Here is a 24,278-nt window from a genome sequence, read left to right as displayed (position 1 = left end):
CCAACGCTGTCAGACAACAAACTAAACCTGATTCTTCTGCTAACGGTAGGAATTAGCCATAATTGACTAAATTTTTTTCTTCCACTTCAGTCGTATTACAGACATTGACACCTGCATATCTCGGATTACTGTCTATTCAAATTCACTTCATTACTCTTTCTCTCTCTCTCTCTCTTACCAAGCATGACACATGCTGGCCACTAACAGCGATTTCTTCCTCCCTTTCTAAACCCAATTCATTTTCTTTCTTCTCTTTGTTTACTTCTTTTCTTTTCTTATCAGTTCACTTTACTTTTCTCCTATCTCTATCTTGTAATACTTTCCTTCTAATTTCGGTTTTTTCGTTTTCTTCCCTCCCTCGATTTCTTACCCTTCTTCTTCTTGTCCAGCTCAGTTCTTCCTCCTCATCTCCCCTCCCATCCTCTACTAGTTGCTAGCGCAACAACACCTAGGCAACAGATTTCATTTCACCTTTGGCATTTCACGAACAGCTTGCACCACTCACTCTATGTCTACATCTCTCTAAATTCATACATGTGTTTTTGTTCCTTTGTGAATATGTATATTTAATATATATATATATATTCTACGGATGTCTTTTTGGATCTAGAAATTGATAGATGTTTTTCTGATCTAGTATTTTTTTAGTAATATTTCAATCGGTCACTTGCCAGATGCATCTTCTTTTCAACTCCCTTTTCTCAGCCACTCATTCTTTAAATTCTTTGAAAAGTCTGGTCTTGCACATTTATATTGTCCCGGATATGGTGCCCCTATGAATTACGGTGCTCTTGCATTCTTTTCCCAATAATCCAAATTCAGGTATACTTTAATTCAAGCATGTTTGAAAAATGAGATTAGTATAAATGTTCCACGTCCATTTTTCCATGCTGGCATCAGTTTTTCTTTGGCTGTATTTTACAGTAGGATGGCCTTCCAGCTGTCAACGTTTGGGCTTTGCGTAAAAGAAAATACAGGAGGATCAGTTAATTATGATTTTATTCAACATATTCCCCTCCCAGATTCACACACCTATTGCAGAGGTCCTTCAGTTTTACTAAGCCCTGTAAAAGAACTTGGAAGTTTGGGCTTCCAACCAAGCCTTTCGCAAAACCCTTAAAGCCAGGAACTTTTTATTATCTCCTTGTATGTAGTATAGACATTCAAACATTGTTCTATCTTCCCAAATCTTACAACATTTCACAAGGATTTTCGGTCCTCTAAAGGCATCTTGGTGTATAAATCAACCTGCCTTTTTTTTTGGTGGGGGGGGGGGGGGTAAATTTTGGTCTGAAAAATTCAATTGGTATGCTGGAAAATAAGGTAGTTTTTGCACCCAGCTCTCAACAGCCTTGAGCAAACTCTTTCTTTTAATACTTTTAGCATTTTGGTTGTTTTACCTTGACAGAACATAGCTTGAACAGCTGTCCGTTTTTGCTCTTTTTGAACAGACTTACCAATGGTATTTTTTACTCTCTTTCATTTAGTCTCTATACAAGGCATGCTATATAGTTGAACGAACCACCAAAATGGCATTATCTCTTTCTGCCAAGTCATGCATGTTAATAACACTATGTACAATTGACTTCTATAAACACAAGCGTATGCATAATATTTTCTATATGAATATGCTTGAAGCCATTAAACTAGCAACAAACAAAAGAATGCAAGATAGCCAGAGGTTGCACACACCATAAATTTCAAACAAGCATATCCTCCTCCCTTCTGTAGTTATATACATATGTAAATTCACATGGTGATGTGCTTACATTGTATGTCCGTATTGATTATGTGTAAGTAATATGCAAAATATGTATCTATAGTCTGTTCAATTGAGTTAAGTGTGTGAATCTTGATAATTCACATCCATTCAGCTAGAGTAGACTTGTCATTCCTGTGGATAATGGCTAGAATATCATTGTCATTGTTGAAGTAAACATATTACTGTTTAGGTAAGTGAAGTGTAATACGTTCGATAGGTTGATGGATATAAATCATGTAATTTAAACCCAAACATCCTCGAGGCTGCCTTTGATGTTGATGCATAGTAGCCATTGTGGTGATAGTGAATGGTTCTGATTCACTTCAAACCTGATTTGTTTATGATGACATCTTGCCTACTGCAACCGTGGAATATATATCATTGTAGTAATGGAAGAAATGGAAATCATGTTTATGAATCAAAAACTTGTATTTATAACAATTCATTTATGATGTTTCGTGGCATTTACCTTCGAATCCCCATTGTCTGATTCCAAACTGAAACAGCAGTGGAAAACTGCAACTAGTTAATAAATTAAATATATGCTTGCATGGGCGAGAAGGGATTTTGTTGAGGCAAATTTTCTGTGGTGGGATACCCTTCCTGCCGCCAATCCTCACCTGTTTCCAAGTAAGATAATATTTTCCTGTAACCAGACATGTTTTCATAGAAAACTGGGATTGAAAAACATCTCTCGTATCACACTGACATTTGTTTACAGCTATCACGGAGTGTCAAAGCAAGAAGATACCAAATCTCCCCCCCCCCCATCATCATCATCATTTAACGTCCATGCTGGCATCTTTTGAACAGTTTTGGACAGGAGTTGGTAAGGGCAGGAACTGCACAAAGCTCCATTGTCTGTTTTGGCATGGTTTCTACAGCCAGATGCCCTTCCTACTGCCAACCACTTTACAGAGTGTCTTGGGTGCTTTTTATGTAGCACCATTGCTTTTTACGTGGCACCGAAGGTGCTAGGGAAAGAAGAGTAAAACAACAAACGCAGTAGATAAAACAGGGGACAACTGATGAAGGGAATGTTCTTTATGTTGTATGTCTCATTTCTCTGTTTGTTTTTTTTTTTTGTTCGAAAAAACCTCTGATCAAACACCACCAGGGCATATAGTCATTATACATGTATCATAGTCATTCTATTTAGCTCACTTTAGTTTTGGATTACAGGCCTAATTAGCCCTTGCTTAAAAGTCCACACAGAGTGTGGCTTTTAAACTAGTGTGTGTGTATATATATATATATATATATATATATATGATGCGATCATGTGACTGATCGGATTGTCAGATGTTGTTACACATCGTTAGTCACAATGCAATTTGCATCATTTTAGCCTTTGAATGGTGCCACGCTGGTACTAGGTGAGCAGGCTAACATTACCCCTTGATTGAAATGGAGGACTGGAGCAATGTGAAATAAAGTGTTTTGCTGAAGAACACAGCACGACACCCAGTCTGGGAATGAAACTCATGATTGCTACATCATGAATGCAACAGCTTAACCACTAGGCTATGCACCTTCGCACGCACATATCTATATATACACACATGCAATGGGCTTCTGTCTACCAAATTTGCTCGCAAGGCATTAGTTAACCGGGAGCTTTTGTAGAAAACACATATTTACAGTTCTGTGCCGTGGAATTGAACTTGAAGCCTCATGGTTGCAAAGGGAACTTCTTAATCAAATAGCCATGCCTGCACCTGCAATATATTATTTCTTTATCTTCTTTTTAAATCTATTTTTAGAAAAAAAAATGTTTTCAAATAGTCCTACCCATTTTTAATTATAAATTCTTTCAGCTGAATGAATTACAGGTTTGTTTGATAAGCTTATGTAGAGCAAAACATATGGCCATCTGTAATGAATCATTTTATTTTAATTTTATAATGTAACACATTATGTGTGTGTGTGTTTTGAACTTTTCTTAAGTGGGACATATGAGGATTATTAGAGGCGTCGGCTGCTACCGTGTGTACCATTATTACTGTTACCACCAGCATCACTACCACCACCACCACCATAGTCCCTGCAAGCATCAACCATCATCAACACTATCTTCAACATCACCACCATCGACGCAGTAACCGGCAGCCACCACCATCACCATAATCCTCAACAACTTCGCCACCACCGCAAACAGCGGCTGCCACCATCATCACTATTATCCTAAACGACCGTACCACCACTGCCACCACCACTGATTCAGCAAGCTGTAACCATCATCATCATCATCACTACTATTTTGAACACCAGCAGTAGCAGCACCACTGCCGCCACCATCATCGTCAACATTATTTGCACCACCGCCAGCATCACCATTACCCTCATCGTCAACTTTATTTGCAGCGGCACCACCATCATCAACACCCTCACTATCGTCAACATTATTATCAGCAGCACCATCGCCACCATCACCGATACGTAGCGAGCATCACCATCGTAACTACTAACATCAACATCAACAACAACAGTAGTACCGCCGCCGCCGCCATCATCACCATTACCTTTACCATCATCATCATTATAATCTTCATCAGTTTCACTACGCTTTCCTCCACCATCGACATGTGTGTTATCCACATTTAACAGCAGCAGCAGCAGCAGCCATCCTCATCACCAGCTCCATCGTCTACTGAACGTCTTGGTAGTTGGGTAATTGGAAGGGAAGCTGGCTCGCACTATCGTTTCCTCCATTATTATTACTACTACAACCGATAGACGAATAGTCTGTTGGCTTTTCATTCCTCTCTCTCTCTCTCTCGCTCTCCCTCTCTCGTCAGATGAGAGACACGGCGGTCAAAAGGAAGAGACACATCGAAGGCCGATATTTCTGAAGAATAAGCGACCGATGGCTATATATGATTAGCAATGGGATAATACAGAGCATCAGTTAACATCTTCATCACCACAACGCCAGCAGAGTGAGTATTGTGACATTAACATCTCCGACAATAGGTCGCTTTCGCATACGTGTTTATCTATCTATCTATCTATCTATCTACGTGTGTATATATACATATATGAATGTGTGTGTCTGTATGTATGTATGTATATGTATATATATATATATAGTTTTAGGGAAAATAACCAATTTTCAAGAACTCATCGATGAAAATCCACTATCACATATAGAAAAATTAATAATTAAAAGCACAATAAATGAGTATAATATAAAGTAAAGTAAATATCATAAGATAAATATAATATAATATAATTATATTTATCTTATGATATTTACTTTACTTATATTATACTCATTTATTGTGCTTTTAATTATTAATTTTTCTATATGTGATAGTGGATTTTCATCGATGAGTTTTTGAAAATTGGTTATTTTCCCTAAAACTATATATTTTATATATACTTTATCTATAAGGCTCAATTTAATTTTGATTTTTTATAAATTGATTTTAATTGAGTTTTTTACCTGTAATTTTGGATTTTGTCCCTAATATTATTTGTATATATATATATGGATTAACTGTGATATTTTATGAATAAAATTGTGTGTGTATTCATATAAATACCGAATGCATGTGTGTGTGTGTATATATATATATTAATATAGTATTTGTATACATATAAAATAAAATATATTTCACTGTATATATGTACCAACATCGAAACTAAATATATGGATAAGTTTCTGTGTACATAGGTAATATAGATAGATGATGTGTGCGTGTATATATATGTATAATGTGTGTGCGTATATATATATATGTGTATGATGTGTATGTATGTATGTATATATATATATATATATTCGTATGATGTGTATATATGTATATATATACATAAATATATGTGTATATATACATATATGTACAGTGTGTGTGTATAATATTTATGAGGTATGTGGCGTATTTACAGTATGGTTAAATGTATCCGGATAACCCATATATACATTTCTGCGTGTATATGTTTATAAATATGTAGGAATGTAGTCGTTGTTTAGTCCCAGGCTAACCACTACTGAACAGAGAGCTCAAAGGTATTCCAACCACGACCATCTCGTCTTTTGTGACCAATGCATTATACTTCTTTATTTACGGTATTAGGGTCTGTGCTTGATGTAGATTTAGTTGCTATTTCAAGCACTTCATGTGACCTCGTTGGTACTTCCTTCGTCGTCTCTCAGTGTGTGGGTGTATAGAAAATGTTTATATATATATATATATATATACATACTCACACATGTTTTATGTATGTATATCTGTGTCCTTGTGTACAAATATAAGTAAAACAAGCATTCATTCAAATTCTTCTTCATTTTCTACTACTTTTTTTTTTGTTTCCTTCAGAAGGGAACAGAAACCAAACACTAATTTTCTTTTTATATATCTGCTATATTATACACACACGCGCTCGCGTGTATGACTATATAAGTACGATGTTTGTATGTTTCTGTTTGTACGCATGTTTGTAATATATATATATATATATATATATATATATATATATATATATATATATATATATATATATATATATATATATAGTGGGAGAAGTTTATCAATAAACCGTTTAGATGACAATAACCGGTTGATAATGTTAAATAGAATCCCGATAATATCCTTTATCCTTTTCGTGTTTGGGACCCACTGATTTTGATAACAATAACTGATAACATTATCTGATAACATTAAATGACCGGTTCTCTCGAATAGTGTGTTTGTCTTATATATATATATATTATTATGATACCTTGCTCAGCAAATTTTCTTTCCACTTCGTATTTTATTCTTAAAATTTATTTTCCTCCTCCTCCATATAGTTATATATATATATATATATATATATATATATATATATATATATATATACACACACACCAATCGGTCATCCGTATCTTCAATAAAGAGTGGCTTTAGTGGTCAACCGACCTGTTAGAAATAGCAAAGAAATCTTCCTCAAATTTACTCTGTTAATTTAATTAAAAAAACAAACAAGCGCCCATTGGAATAATGTTAGTCTTATATAATGTGAAACCCCCATATTTCTGTAAAAAAACATGTATGGTCACGTTTGGAATGTCTTCGATCAAAGGTTAATATGTGTAATGGAACAGAGATGACCTGGGGGCAAGAAACGAGTGAGGGAGGGGGCTAAGGAAGCAACAACGGCAGTAACGACAGTTTTTACTTTCCAGAAAAATCAATATGCAATTCTTGAAATTTTTCGATGAGCAGCCAATTTTGTAACGTTTATATTTGTTTTTATTTTATATATATATATATATACACACACACAAAACATGATGAGACAGAGAGGGAGAAAGGGAGGAAGCTTAGGATTTCTTCTAAAAAGTGGAATAGTGATAGTGTGTATGAAAAGAAGTAACAAATACGAAACGAAACTAGCCGTAATGTCAGAAATTCGTTGATTTTATCACGGTTTAAAAACCAGACTTTCATCTGAATGTCTTTTAAATAGTTTAGTACGAAGGATTTCTAGCATAAGGCCATGCATTTCTCATACACAAGTGTGATAGGGAAGGAAGGTGTTATGTATGCCAAGTGCTTTATTATTAATACTTATGCTTGGTAGGTACTTAATCTTTTTATTGATAGTCCCAATAGGATGAAAGGCTAAATGCATCCCTCGGTAGGATATGAATTTGGAACGTAAAATGCAAGGCGATAATTTTGACAAATAAAGGTGTCTTGTCTTGGTGATGGCTCCTTGATTATCTATTTGTATACTATTGAATATTGAATACAAAAGTCACTAGAATTCGAGAGGTTTTAATAATGGCGTGAATCAGTTTAATTGCTAAGTAAAGAATGTAGTGACGGAGTAAAGAAACAGACGAGTTAATTAATAACATAGTTTAACACCAGGTCAGATAAACGTATGATCAGAGACATTCCTGCTGTAACAGATTTTTGTTGTTTCTATCAGGCGCAGTGTATCTAAGACTACATCATTCAATGTACCCTCTTCCCCTTCATTTTTGTTTTATGAGACAACAGGATCGGATTTGAGGGATATTTGGCTGCTGTTTCTAGCAAGTCGCGTAAAGGCATACCCCCCGTAGACTCAAAGAACGTATTTTGTTACTGTGACAATATTTATATCTAAATAAAAATAAAAAGTTTGGGGTTCGGCCTGTCTTTGGAGAGAAAGAATAAAAAAAGACATGCTTTATAATTTTTTCAAACCATAGATTTATTTAAAAACACATGGGGCTACCTTTAATTTTACCAGGTCTTACATAAGATGTAATAAGCTGACACTTCAATTACAGGTTGTTAAATGGAACAGTTTTTAGTATTTTGATATATTAAAATAATTTTTTTAAATTATTAGTTTTAGTTCAGGAATTAAAAGCAAAAAGAATTACGTTAAAAAAAAATGAAAGTACCAAATACCGAAAACCAACATGCTGCCTTAATTGAAGGGTTTTGTGTAACTTAAGGGAGATATATATATATATATATATCCCTTATATATATATATATATATATATATATATATATATATATATATATATACACACACACACACACACACACACACATATACGTCACTGCTATTTTTCTTTACGTTTTAGTTTTTGTTGTTGCTATTATACTGAAAATTTTCTGAAAATTCCCATTCTGTGAAAATGTGTTTTTCTGCTTTCTTTCTGTTTCTCAAATGACAACGAAACCCGTTGTCTTTGATGGCGTTTGCTTTGTTATGAACCGATATTTCCTTTAGATGTTTTTTTTTATTTATATTTTTAACATTGTAAAGAATCAAGGTAAGTCGCGCTTATTACAAAAAAAAAAAAATTCCCGTGTGGTCGAAGTGTTAATGTGAGGGGGTAGGTGAGATAGCGTGGGTCAGTCATTGTATAGTAGCTAGCTAGCTAGCTTGCTAGTTAGCCAATCTATAAAGTAAGTCTACTTGTTATTTAAAGAAGTAGGTTTGTACTAATTGTCAAATTCTATCGTGGGTTTTGTTCTTTTCTTGTAGACATCTTTTCTCAGGTGGACGAAACGAACACATCAGATTTTTCTTTCTTTCTTACAGTAGAGACATCTATCTAGCTGTTAACCGTATAATTTATCCTTTCACTTCACATCTCTGTCTATCTATCTATACATACATACAGACACATATATATACGCTCACACATACATACACATTCATATACATACACACACACTTACATATACATTCATACATACCTGCACGTGCATGTCAGTGCTTCACGTTTCCCTTCCAAGAGAGAAAAACATATTCCGGTCCTGTCCACGCCTTTTTTTAAAATTTATATATATATATATATATATATATATATGAGTTAAAGAACTAGACAACAACGATCAAAAACGTGTCTTTTTTTATTTTCAACCTCCCTATAATCGTTCGTTACATATCGCTTAGCTCGCTTCTCGAAGCTAAGTCTGTCTGTTCGACCACCACTCATGTTCACATTGCTGACAACAACGACATCCACAACCACCCTCCTTCAACGCAATGGCTATTCTTTGCAATAACAGGTATGTTGACGACATTTCGTCGTATTTTCTTAATTTCCACACATGGTTACAGAATTTTTAGTTTTATGATGGTGTGTATATATATATATATATATGGGGGTCAGTCGATTAAAAACAATCCCTTGTATTTGACTGATATTTATTTTCTGGGAGCAGGGAGAGCATTTCTAGATAGGTAAGGTGAGGTGATAATGAAAGACAAGAGTCAAACCTCGATGTTATTTGAACTACAATTATAATAATATTGGGTTTGTTAACATTGATGAAGATGATAATAACATGACAATTTTTTGTGGGCGATGTTTCGGTTACAGTTCAATTAAAAACGACCCCAGGTGCTTGACTGGTACTACTTATTTTATTGATCCTCGGAAGGATAAAAAGGCAATGTCACTATCGAAGGTATTTGAGCAGAATTTATAATAATGATTTCCAACATAGATGCAATAACATTAGGATATTTTTGTTAACGATAATTGCAGTCATTTAAGACTACCCCAGGTATTGTTATTACTTTATTTTATCGACCTAGCATGAAAGGCAAAGTCCACCTCAGTGATTTGCTACATACATCACTAGGATATTTTTGTCAGCGATTATTCCAGTCAATTAAGATTACCTCAGGTGCTTGGATTGCTATTTCTTATTGTATCGACCTCGCATGAAAGACGAACTCCATCTCAACGGCATTTTAACCATATAATAGTTACGGATCTATGGGGATACAATATGCACATAAATCCCAACACATGCAGAGTTGAAGGTGGTGCTCCAGCTTGAGCGCTTTAATACACTTAATTCTAATTATAGTGTGTCATTTTGTAAATGGGAATTAAATAAATAAAAATCAGCAAACGAAGGAACATACGTGGCTAGACCCGAATAAATGTGCAACTTAATCTCTACAGTTCCCTTCATATTATTGATATACTTACATGGAGAAATATGTTTAATGTTTACTAATCAGTGATGCTAATTCTAAGGTTACAACTGCTTCGACATTTGGGAATGGGGCCTACATCATTCTCCCCTGCCAAAGAATTTTTTTCTATTGCTCATTCGTTGTCAATAATACTTAAAACATCTTCTAAGAAACTGAGTGTTTTTTTTTTTTGTTCACTACATAATTTCCGACTCTGTTCTATAGGAATACCACTCAACACATCTATCTATCTATATATATGCTAATATGTGTGTGTGTGTGTATATATATCCGAATGTCAAGAAACTCTGAGTAGTGGAGTCGAAGAATCATTAACTGCTAACGAAATAAACTCCACGTCTTGAGTACTTTTCCGTTATTCGAACCCCAGACATGATGTTACGTATGTCATCTTTTTGTCGCCATACTTTCTAGTCTGTATAAATCAATGAAGCTTACTAATACTGAAAAACTGTATTGCTTTAAAAAATTGCGGGAATGTATTGTACTTTACTGACTGCGCTTACTTTTGGAATATGCCGAAAATCTTAAGGACAACCCGAACCAGGACATTTAGTTAATAAAATATCTGAAAAACCGAGGAGTCATTTCAAGACCTTCTTTCTAGAAAGACGACGGCATTAAGACTCTCGTTTTTCTCTGTCATTTTAGAAATATTGGTTTCGTATTTCCTGCTTACGGTTGATGAAATTTTGTTTCATCACCCACGTTGATTGTTATTACGATTGCAGTTGTCTTGGTGAGAGAGCATGACTGTCACAACTTCTCATAAGATCAGCCAGCTTCCAGTTAGAAAAGTGCGTGGTTCAATTGATATTTAGTTGATTGATTATCTAAATTAAATTTGTCGTTTCATCCACGTTGAATACAATTGCAATCGTGGTTGTCTTGGTGAGAGAGCATGACTGTCACAACATCTCATAAGATCGATCAACTGAAGTTGGAATGATATTCAATAGATTGATTGAATATTCACCACCTTCCCTCCAGTATTTATTGTCTCGCCTATCATTATTTATTTTTTGATTTGTGTTCAAATCCTGCTAAAGTCGTCTTTTACCTTTAATTCTTTTGAGGGCCGGCAAAATAGGAAATAGGTTAGCGGTTCGGTGCCACTGGTTCAACGACCGAATGCCTTGTATTTAGCTACGACCTTCTCCGTTCCTTGTTAAAATCCCGCCGAGACACATTTCATCTTTCATCCTTCCGGTGTGTTCTATTATAATTTGATTGACATCTCAGGTAACACATACACACATAACAAGCTCTCACGACAAACAGTATAATGTTTATTATGCACAGATTACCTGATAAATATTGTATATACATACACGCACAACACGATATATATGTATATATTAATACAACATTTATATACTTATATACACATACACACGATATATATATTATACACACCCGACACAGTATAATATGCATACACAACACACTATATATGAGTGTGTATAATATTTGCCTTTTTTGTGTGCGCCTTTCGCTCAGGTGTCGATAAAAAATACGACCACCACCACTCAAATATCAGGCACCAAATTATATTGCTATAATCCATTTTAGATGTGAAAGGAATTATAATAGAAGAAATATAACAATTAAGACAATATAGAAGGATACAATTAAAACTACAGGTCTATATATACCTCTCTATTTAATTTTTGTGGCCTTGGGCCTTTATGCTAGAAATTGAAAGGAAAATTATTATTATTGCGATGGAAACGTTGAAACAGGTTCTACTTGTATTTTGAAATTGAACCTTACACAAACACAATGTGTGTATGTATGCATACATATACATACGTGTGTGTGTGTGTATAATATATATATACATACATACACACGCACTGCTTTGACAGTGAATACTTGGTCTTTTGGATTGTCTAATGGTGTAATGTCGACACAAACATATGTTAAATTTATTATTTGGTTGCAAATAATAAAACCTCTCCACTTTTTAATCGCTTCAAAATATATATAAATTTTGTCACATGTTAACAATGATCTAAGACGTTCCAACCGTACCCACTTTGTCATTTCGTATATCTAGAATTAATTATATTGTCGAACATGTCTTTCCTTTCCTATGATGGCTAAAAGGTGATTTTCGAGAGATTTGGCTGCTATTTCTAACTTGTCATGTTTTTGATATTTAGCCGAAGGTCAAGTTAAATTGATCAGACCTGTGATCAAAGATGTTTCAGCTGTGGCCATCCCGTCTTGTTTTCTTTAGGTAGGCATAAGTAAACCTTGGACTACATTATGTATTGCGTCCTTTTCTAAGACATTAAGGTGTGATTAGGCTACAATATGTTTGTTAACAGATGCTTTCTTCTCAATCTCCATGTGATAACATTCGTCACCAAAGAAGCCGTTACCTTGTCACTCCCCAGGATAGAAAAGCAGCCAAATCTCCCTCACGTCTGAAAAAAAGGGGGTGGGGAGTCATATATATGGGTACCTCTTATGTCTCTCCATCCATCAAAAGTCATGATAGTCACGGCTGGAATGTCTTTGATCATGGCTCTAGTCGAACATTCGACTTAAGTACTTATCTTTTAATGTCTGTTACTTATTCTATCGTTTCTTTTGCCGAACCGTTACGTTACGGGGACGTAAGCAGACCAACACCGGTTGTCAAGCGTTGGTGCTCAGATAAGCACACATATACATACACATAAGTGTGTGTATATATATATATATATATATATATATATATATATATATAATGGTGGTAGCTGATGAAGGGGATGTTTCTATGTGGCCTGCTTGGTTGTTGCACCTTGTTTACCATTTTGTCCTTGTTCTTTTGCCACGTCATGTACCCAGTTATGTATCTATATGTACATGTGGATGAACGTATATACATACATGTACATATATATGCATATACTCATATATTGTTTATATATATATATATATATATATACACACGACGTACTCTTTGTTTCTGTCTACCAAATCCATTCACAAGGTTTTGATAAATGTATGAATGTTTAAACAATTGATCCTTTTTTTTTCATGAGGTGTGTGTGACTTCGAAGGACTGCTATTCTAAAACTTCATGACAGTCGATTAAAAAAAAAAACATTAAAAAATCATTCGTCAACCTTGATCGAAAAAAAAAATCTTCGATCAAATGTATTCTCTTCTAGGTCCAGACGGACTATATGTAATCTGAATCTTTCCCCACTTATTTTTTTTCTTCTTTTTTACGGAATCCCACGTTTTAGGCTATGGAGATTCCGATTCTGAAAAAAAAAATTTTCAAAAATCTCAATTTCAAAATTTCGATTGCCCCCACCCCGGTTTTTATATAGATCCACAAGGTAAACCTAACCCTAACCCTAACACTAGTTTTGTGAGATTTGGCTGTTATTTCTAGCATGTAAATAGCCTGCTTGGTGGTGGGGGGGGGGGAATTGAAATTTTTCGAACAATTTCTTTTTCAGAATCGGAATCTCCATAGCCTAAAACGTGGGATTCCGTAAAAAAAAATAATAAATAAGGGGGGGGGGAAAGGTTCAGATTACATATAGTCCGTCTCTACCCTCCTCTATCCTTGTCCATGTTTTATTTTCTCTTCATTTACTGTATACCTTGGTCAATATTTTATTTAATGGTTCCTCTTTTTTTTTTTTTACTTTTGCAAGACAATAAGATGCTATTGGGCTGCTATTTCTAGCATGATAATTGGTCGCGTAGAAATTTCCCCCCCTCCCTCCTTGGTTAGCATTCATTCATAGCTTTAATATATACTACCCGCGATCTCGTCTAGTTCGTCATCTGCTAGATTATGTTTAACACCCCGCCACATACCCACCATCGTAGAACTTGATCCAACAGACTTCTGATCAAAAGTTTTCCAGCTGTGACCATCCCGTCTTTTTTGTTTTGTTTTTGTTTTTTTTTTTTTGTAAATCTAGTGTTACATTGTATCTGATTTATTTTGCTTTCCTTTTTGTTGTTGTTGTTTTGTTTTTAAACACTGTTAGGTGTGATTTGAAGAGGATTATAATTGGCTGCTATTTCTAGCAGATTGTGCCGACCGCATAGAATCAGTCCGCCCCTTTCCCTACTCCCTTACACGAATCTGTTATTTGCCGATCAAGCAAACAAATAATCTACGTAGTGGCGATGATGATGATGATGATAATTGTGCTGCGGGGGTGGAGGTGGGGGGCTATGTGAAGGAAACCTCTTTTCAGTTGTCATTATCACCGAACTAACCCCTTTCTCTTCCCGATTAATTTATCCTTTTAACCCCTTACTTAATCAGTCTCTTCCCCCACCGTCTCTTTCTCTCTCTATCTCTCTTTCTTTCTCATACATCTCTTCCATCGACATTTTCATTCAATGCGCTGTGCTTGACGTTCACTGACAAAATAACTCAAATAGTTGTCTCGTGAGAAGACCCTCCGCCTCCCCTCCGTCTCTCAACCGATCTCATCATTTCTCTCTCTCTCTCTCTCTCTCTCTCATTCATTCTAACCGACATTTTTTTCCATGTCTCTCCCTCTTGTTCCCTTTCTCTCTCTTTCTCTCATTTACTCTTGTCGGTTTATTTCCACGATCGCTAAACCTACACATTCTTATAATGAATATATAAATACACTTGTTTCGGTCATTGGACTCTCACGGCCATTCTGGGGCATAAGTATAAAGGTTTTACTCGAACAAATCGATGCCGACCGATAGTTATTTCTCCCCCCTCCCCACACACGATCGTTTTCTTCTTTCTTTCTTCAAAAGTATGGTTTTAATTAAGTTTCATATTTTACTAACCACAATATGTTTAATATTATTTTCCTAACGGAAATTTACGTTTTCACGGGTGCCTGTGTGTGTGTTATACAGAGATGCCGCAACGAAACAGACGCACAGGAAGGCCAGTTTGCCCAACAAGCACAGGTGTTAAGTGGCTCACAATTTCCTCTGGCTCTTCGTACCCCCTTATTAATTAGGACGAGAGCAACACAAATGCCTTTTCTCCAGGGTGTTGTGAACCCTCAGAAATACACTCACATAGTAACCTTTTTGTGTATAAATGAAACGTACACACACACACACAATGAAATTTGAGTAACAAAAGCATGTGTATTTGTGTGTGTATAAGTATATATGCATGTATGTGTGTCCAACATGCTAACGATTCTGCCACCTTACACTTAAGTGTAATAATAATAATTATTACATCAATCAAATCCGTAAAGTAATGTTTCAAATCGGTCCAAAAAATGCTTCTATGCTCATTTATTTTGAGGATATCCAAAGCATTTTCATTGCCCCACTGTAGGGGTGTGCTTGCATTTCCTGTTCCGGTCTGGTTGACCAGAGCCTTGTGAGTGGATTTGGTAGATGGAAACTGAAAGAAGCCTGTTGTGTGTGTGCGTCTTATGTCTGTGCATGTCACTTTGGGCAAGTGTCTTTTTTACTATTGCCTTTGGCTGATCAAAGCCCAGTGAGTAAGTATGGTACATGGGAACCAAAAGCAGCCCATTATGTGTGTGTGTGTATAAAACGTACATATATATATATGTTTGTATGTGAGTATTAGTGTCTCCTTGCTTTGACATTACATGATAGTTGTGTCACCTTCCAATCTTTTGTGGAAATGTATCTGGTCATGGGGAAATATTAGCTTGCTGTGAAACAGGTGAAGGTTGGCAACAACAAGGGCAACTGGTTATAGAAAATCCACATCAACACATTCAGTTCAACTCCCAAGCAAGCAAGGATAAGTGGACATTAAATGATGATGATAATGATGACCGTTGACCTGATGCTAATTCTTGAAAACAATCCATTTTGAGAAATTGCTTGATTATCAATTTGTTTCTCATTAATACTCTACCAACGAGCAATAATGTATAATAAACAAAGGTGAAATGAGACTGCAGAGGTCCTAAAATAAATATCATGTGAATGAAATGTCAAATTAGTACAAATAATTACAGTCTTTTGTTAACAGTTCACTCATGAATATTAAACAGTTTCTGCCAAGGAGGTTATTTAGTTAATTAGTGTGGATTTTATTTTTCTTAACCAGGATTATCAGGCGTTTTAGGTTTTAATTGTTGTTCAGGTTTTATTTTGTGTTTATTCTGGTTTCTAAATTATCTGTTTGAATCGGAAATAATTTAGGAGGCTATTCTAATAGAGGAGTTTTTATTTTTGTCCATTTTAGTCTAGTTTCTTTGTTTGAGGAGTAATTATATGGTAATTATTTGTGGATATTTATGGTGATGTGTTGGAAGTCCTTTTAACTTTTTACTTGTTTCAGTCGTTGGACTGTGGCCATGCAAAGGTTTAGTCGAACAGATTGACCCCAGTGTTTGTTTTTGAAGTCTGGTACTTATTCTATTGGTCTTTTTTGCTGAACTGCTAAATTACATGGCTATAAACAAACCAACGGTAGTTGTCAAGTAGTGATGGAAGACAAACACAACACATGCATGCGTGCACACACACACACATATATATATATATATTACATACATAATATATAATTTTTCTGAATCTTCAGATTTTTCAATATGCTAGGCCACTGGTTTTAAATTGATATTAATCAAATTAATATTCAATTTTTCACCCTTATTATATGACTGGCCTTCGTGCCGGTGGCACGTAAAAGCACCCACTACACTCGCAGAGTGGTTGGCGTAAGGAAGGGCATCCAGCTGTAGAAACATTGCCAAATCAGATTGGAGCCTGGTGTAGCCATCTGGTTTCACCAGTCCTCAGTCAAATCGTCTAACCCATGCTAGCATGGAAAGCGGACGTTAAACGACGATGATGATGATATATATATATATAAAATAATTAAGGTGGCTAGATGCAATTTCACTGTCACCAAAGAGTGAAGAAGGTTTGCAAGGGAGCACACCACATAGACAAGTTGCTGCATAGTTTCTGCATCTCCCACAAGACATTCATAACTGTGTGTGCTATGGTACAAAATACTCGCTCCAAAGTTGTTATGGCAGTGGAATTGAACCCCCAACAAAAACCTTGTGGTTGTGTAGTTAGATTTCCTAATCTCTCATCCATACCTTTGCAAACAGTAAATAAAAAAAAAAAAAATAGAAGTTAATTATAAATCTCATTTGTTCTCTCTTCCCACTGGGCCTGCTACAATATGTTTTAGTATCGTCTCTGTTATTTTAGTAGTATTTGAACGAGATCTGATATGAATCTAAATATAATAAAACAGTAATAAAATATACGAATAAAACATGTGGGAGCAGGGTGGCGGGAGTACAAGTAGGAACAGTTTTTAAATATATTGTTTTGTTTACTTTTTAATTCTGATAGAAGATAGGAATTTCAGCGGCAGGGGTGGAGAGCTTTGTGAGGGAGTGTGCATGTGCATGTATGTAGAGGTGCATGTGTCTGTGAGCTTATGTACTTATATAAGCACCGTGTTTATGTATTTGTGTGCTCAAAAGTATTCGTGTATGTGACTAGATGTTTGTGTGTATATATGCATTTACATGTGTGTGTATGTATGTATGTCTATATGCATGTGTGGATGAGCTTATGTATTCATTTATGCACATGTTTGTATTTGTGTGGTGCACGAAAATGTGTACATGTTTGCACATGCTGGCTGGGTAGAATGGTTCTCTGAAGTGAAGTTATCCAGAGTTGAACAAAATCTGGAAAGATGCAGGAAGGACAAACTTATTTTTAAATAATTTTCTTTTTTCTAACCTTAGTCAGATGGAGGGAGGTTTAAGACCCATGATATTTTGCAGGGAGGGGCTCTGAGATGGATGGAAAGTGGGGGAAGGAACCAGGACTCTTGGAAGCAATGTAACTCAAAGCATCAAGTTAACCTCAGAGCTTAAGATCTGATCTGAATATGTGTAATAGAGTGGTCTCCACCAAAGAAACCCAAGGGACAGATGGTAGTGTTGGGTGTTAAAAAATCGAGTAATTGAGAACTGCAGATACAGTTTCCATCTTACCAAATTCCACTTGCAAGGCTTGGTTTGTCCACACCCTTCTTGAGGCATTAGTAGAAGACATTTGTCCCAGGTACCACCCGGTGTGATCAAACCTAAAACTGTGGGGGCTGATGTAGTGGGACTTTGCCTGACCAACACTGGATGGCGGAAATCAAAGCAAACTTATGAAAGAAATGGACTGTGTGTGTGGGTGTTTATGCACGTACACACACACACACACACACACAAATGCCCCAAATTTTGAAATCCTATTGAATAGGGAAGTAATGCATTTCATTGCTAGGAAATGCTTTGTGACACACACACACACACATATACACATATGTATACACATGTTTGTATATATGCATGTGTATATATATATATATATATATATATATATATATACATACATACACACTGGATTGCCATTTGGTATAGAATTGTTTGAATATAGGTTAGTAAATAACAGACTAACATGATTAGTTGGGCTGTTTCTGGAACAGATACTGTTATGATAGTGTAATTCAAGACATGATAAACACATTCTCTGTTTTGTCTGTCAAACATTATACACACACACACACACACACACACACACACTCACTCACTCTCTCTCTCTCTCTCTCTCTCTCTATATATATATATATTTTTTTGTCTCTGGTTTTACTTGCTGCTCTGCCATTTTGTTTTATTATTGGTTATTTAATGTCTTTCTTTCTCGTTTCACCACTTTGTTCTTCTCTTTCTAAGTTTTGACTAATACATTAGCTCTCATTTTAACATTACTCTATAATTATTTAGATATCAAAGCTGGTGGTGGCAAACAGACTGGAGTGCAACTGTAGTAGTAGTAGCAGTAGTAGCAGTAGTAGTCATGGTGCTGGTGGTGGTATTTGAATGTTTGGCGACATGATCAAAACTTTGTTTCATTCTCTTTTATTTTTAACATTATTATTAATATTATTATTATTTTCCCAAAAGACTTGTTTTACATATAGGAGAATGACCCAAACAGTAGTCCACTCTTCAGTAACATATCAGGTGACACATTTCCTAGAATTCTGTATCTGTATTGGTTCATATATGTGTGAGCAAACAAACATAGACACGTTAAATGTGCACAATTTTATATATGTACTTGCTTGATGTCACATTGAAAATTGCTTTATCCCTTGACATTCATGAGAAACCTTTACAATTCCATTTCTCTGTCCTTTCTCTCTTCCCCTTGGTACAATTGTTTGTCTTTCAGATATTGTACCCTAGAAATCCCTTGCAGCTAAGCTATGTCATCACCTCTCTCACAATCATTGAAATTTTCATTGCCATCATTGCCCCCTCACTACAATTGTCATATTAACTCCCTACCCCTCCTTGTTGCCATTTCCCCCCTCTTGTCATCACTGCCATTGCACCTCACCATTGTTGTCTAATTGTTGTTATCCTGTGATGTCAAAGTGTCAAAATCTTACACTGTCCTTGACATAACCATGGACAAAATATTACTGAGATTATTTTCAGTTGTAGCTGTTAATTCTACGAGGTCAGGGCTGACCCTGGGGCTAAACACCAACATTAGCAACACCCCCCTCTCTCTCTACTCCCTACACACTTCATTGTTTATCATGTAGATATTATTTTTACATAAGCCTACTTAATCTCACTGGGGAGTAATTTTGGTGGATGTCAAAGTCCAAATGTGTCGACCGATATTTTAATAAAAGTATGTAGATATGGTGGAGTGCTGAAGAACTTTTATCTTAACCACATACTTTCTGGATTCTTTCCATTGTGTGGTGCTTTACACAAGTGTTCTCTACAGCCTTAAAGTGACCAATGCCTTGTGAATGGAATTGGTTGATGGAAACATACTGGACATGTCTCAGTATGTACAAGGGTTTATTTCTGTAAATCCCTGCAGTGACAGTATTTGGGTGACTGAGATGCTGTGAAGGTTTCCCTTCAACCCTTTAGTATTCAGATTACTCTGTCCAGTGTAATTGCTCATTTATTCATTGTTTTTAATTAATCAGGCTTTATGTTATTACTTTGAGATTTTGATGATGGGGTTGTTTATTCTTTGGAAGAAGACATTGTAATGTAGGTGTGAGAGGCCAGACCTGGCCAGTTTGAACAAAATACAGGTAGAATATTGGGCCAGGTATGACCAGTTTAACCCTTTAGAATGCAGATTACTCTGTCAAATGTTAATGCTTATTTATTCACATTGTTTTCAATCAATCATGAATTATCTTATAGCTTTGAGATTTCAATGACATGATTGTTTATTTTTAGAATAACATTGTTGGGTAGGTGTGAAAGATAGGACATGGCCAGTGTTAATATGAAACAGGGAAAAACATTTGCACCAAATAGGTTCAGTTTGAATACTGAAGGGTTAGGGAACCCTAACCCTAACCCTTTTTAGCATTCTGATTATTCTGTCAGAAGTACTGTTTGTTTAATTACATTGTTGTCAATTAATCCTGCATTATCTCATAACTATAAAATTTTATTGATGTGACTGTTTTTAGAATGATATCAAAGGGTAGGTGTGAGCGGCTGGATTTGGCTGGTTTGAGTGTAAAACAGGTAGAATATTTGGGCAGGTAAAACATGTAGAATATTTGGATGGCTTCAGTACTGAAGGGTTAAGCAATATATTCTTTAGCTTGGTGTCTTCAATAGTTTTGATCAACGACAACCAGTGGAATAAACATCCTTTTGTGGAGGTGGTGGTTAGAATTGTAGAAAATGTGAGTACATTGGTACCAATGGTGGCTTCTATTTGTAGAAGTACAAATGATCTGAAGTAGATTAGTATCTAAAGTCCAAACTTACTTTATCACCTGTTTTATTTGGTCTGACTACTACCATTTGAGCAACGTCAGTCAAATATCTCTTAAATTATATATCTTATATCTTACTATCACTGGAATGAATAACACGAGTTGTAATCCAAGATGCTCTTGAAATGAAGATGATGAACACAGCTGTAATATGTCTTTGATCATCGGCCTACTAGATTGGTCTGACCTGGGGCTGAATGACATCATCGTTCAAATTTCTCCTAAAGCAAGGAGATTGGGCATTGCTAATCATAGATATTTTAACCCACTTCTAAAATTAAATTTTTTTTTGTTAAAGAAAGAGGTTTCAAATATGTTTTGAACATTAGAGATTAATCCCTTTGTTGCCATATTTTCCCTGAAATACACTGCCTTTGGATAAATTAATTTTGTAAATACAGGAGAAAGTAATGAAATAACTTTATTAAACTGGTGATTAGGACATAAATTAATATGAAAGGAAGGTTCTCACTTAGATCTCTTTAAAACGTGAAGTTTGTGTCAAAGACCTGGGGGTTGTTTCGGACAGCTTGGTATCAAGAGTTAAAAATGTACAGAAAAAGTTTTTTTTTAGACAGTATACAAACAGAAACAATAAAAGGGAACTTCAATTCACTGCTTTAAAATTGTATTCATGTATTAATTACATAGATAAAGAATGGATAAAGAATATGAATATCTTGTTTCCAAAATAATGGAATTAAAATGTATTCAATTATGAAAGCATTTAGTATTGTATGGTTTCGCTTATTTGCTGCTGTTTCAATTTATTAAAGATGAAAATTCAATTATAAATACAAGTGGAACATATTTTTACACATCAAATACAAATGAAATGGATAAATTTTATACGACTCTTTTACTCTCTCTGAGAAATACTTTTAATAGTCACAAAGGTACTCATTAAAAAAAAAAATGGTGTTGGGTGGAAAACAGTTGTAAATCTTTTAACCCTTATTAGTTTAGGGGCCAAACCAAGAACACTGGAGGTCTCCACTGCCACAAGCTTGACCATAAACCTGTTGGAGAGCAGCTGGTATTTTGAGTTTGCCCTCTTTGGCCTGATGGGCAGCAAGGCCTGGGCTGGTAGCTGAACACACCAGGTTGCCACCGGAGGAGGTGTATACAGAAAATTAACCTCTCAGGTGAAGCATCTCATTTACTGTTATTTTAAATCCAGTTTTACTCTGATCAAACAAGCACCATCCTAACTTGCTTTCAGCTGTAATGTACCCTGGACTACATTATTCAATGTGTCCTTACCATTATTATATACAGTCATATATTGGGATGGATATCTTCATCTTAGTATCAACCAAGATGAGGACAATTGTCCAAACATACCAGTGTTTTTTTTTCTTTTTTAAAGATGCTTGGTTGTGGTTTGAAGGAGAGTTGACTGCTGTTTCTTGCATGTTGGGTGACTGCATAGAGGTTCTCTTGTGAAATGGAGAGGTCATTGTTGTCTCTGTTCACTTTCTTTTTCTCTCACCAGTCATTAAATTGTATTATGATGGATAGAACACGAGTAATGTGTGAGTAATTGTATTATTTCTCTCTCTGTCTATTTCTATGTTCGTATGTATGTGACTGTATGTTGTTTTTTAGGTTTTTTTTCTACTGTATGTACGTATGTGTGTTTGATTCAAAACTTGCTTGATTATATAGGCTTCTCCAATAGAAAGTTAAAGTTGTATATTTTTAGGTATTTGTAAGTAACCCAAGATCGTCTGTAACTGGAATCTATGTGTGTGTTGGTGTGTAGCCATAGAATATAAATATTTCCAATTGTGTAGGAATGTCGGAGGGATTTTATTACTGGATTAAATTAAGCAGCAAATATAATGGACTCCCTTGCCCTCAGTTTATGCACTTATATACAACTTCCTTTACCTAAATTAACCCATTAAAGGAGCATCTATGTTTGGGGTAAGGGAACCTCGGGCCCACTTGTGATATTTCTCAAATTTGGAATCTCCTGCTGACAAAATTCTTCAAAGAAACAAAAACAGTTAAGCCTTAAGATTAAAAACAGTAATTTAATAAAAATTGTTTGTCGATTCCATTTTATGTCCATTTTTCTGTGCTAGCATGGGTTAAATGAGTATATATTATTGAGGTATTGTTTTACAGCTGTATACCCTTCCTCTTGCTAACACTTACTTGCCAAACCGCTAAGTTAGGGATGTTAAATCAAAACTAGTTATACGCACGCATGCGCACGTGATGAGTTTCTTTCAGTTCTTGACCACCAAATTCACTCACAAGGTTTTGGTTGGCCCGAGACAGTTGCCCAAGGTGCCATGCAGTGGGACTGAACCCAAAACCGTGTGTGTGTGTGTATGTATGTATATATGTATGTATATGACCAAACACCATTCAATTTTTTTTCTCCGTGTTTTTCTCCTTGTCTCCATATTCTTTCTGTTGAAGAGCGTAGCTCGAAACGTTAAAGACTTTCCGTATTCCCGAGCGTCATACTAATACATCCTTTTGTTGTTTACACCACCTGTCCTCGTCTATTATTGTTTTTTTTTCGTACATTCTCCCATATATATATATATATATATATATATATATATATATATATATATATAAACAATATATATATATATATATATATATATAAACAATATATATATATATATATATATATATAAACAATATATATATATATATATATATATAAACAATATATATATATATATATATATAAACAATATATATATATATATATATATATAAACAATATATATATATATATATATATATAAACAATATATATATATATATATATATATATATAAACAATATATATATATATATATATATAAACAATATATATATATATATATATATATATATATATATAAACAATATATATATATATATATATATATATATATATATAAACAATATATATATATATATATATATATAAACAATATATATATATATATATATATAAACAATATATATATATATATATAAACAATATATATATATATATATATAAACAATATATATATATATATATATATAAACAATATATATATATATATATATATAAACAATATATATATATATATATATATATATATATAAACAATATATATATATATATATATATATATATATAAACAATATATATATATATATATATAAACAATATATATATATATATATATATAAACAATATATATATATATATATATATAAATATATATATATATATATATATAAACAATATAT

General features: G+C 34.6%; 1 protein-coding gene across 2 annotated transcripts in view; it reads left to right on the top strand.

Moving 5' to 3' along the window:
* Positions 1 to 4,418: 4,418 nt before the first annotated feature.
* LOC106876518 (D-glucuronyl C5-epimerase) overlaps positions 4,419 to 24,278 on the top strand; it is a 74,760-nt gene continuing 54,900 nt past the window's right edge. Inside the window, exon 1 of one of the 2 annotated variants that reach the window (XM_014925096.3) lies at positions 4,419 to 4,701. Coding sequence is in view for 1 of the 2 variants with exons in the window: in XM_089342765.1 (XP_089198891.1) it covers positions 8,486 to 8,528 (43 nt within the window). In the remaining variant the exon portion in view is untranslated. Of the gene's footprint in view, positions 4,702 to 8,308; positions 8,529 to 24,278 lie in introns of those variants that run through there. The other variant, XM_089342765.1, reaches the window with a different exon arrangement.

Source organism: Octopus bimaculoides, chromosome 26 (assembly GCF_046866305.1).
Source record: "Octopus bimaculoides isolate indiv1 chromosome 26, ASM4686630v1, whole genome shotgun sequence".
NCBI classification, from domain to species: domain Eukaryota; kingdom Metazoa; phylum Mollusca; class Cephalopoda; order Octopoda; family Octopodidae; genus Octopus; species Octopus bimaculoides.
The sequence above is the reverse complement of the archived record's forward strand: the minus strand, read 5'-3'. Positions and strand labels throughout refer to the sequence as shown.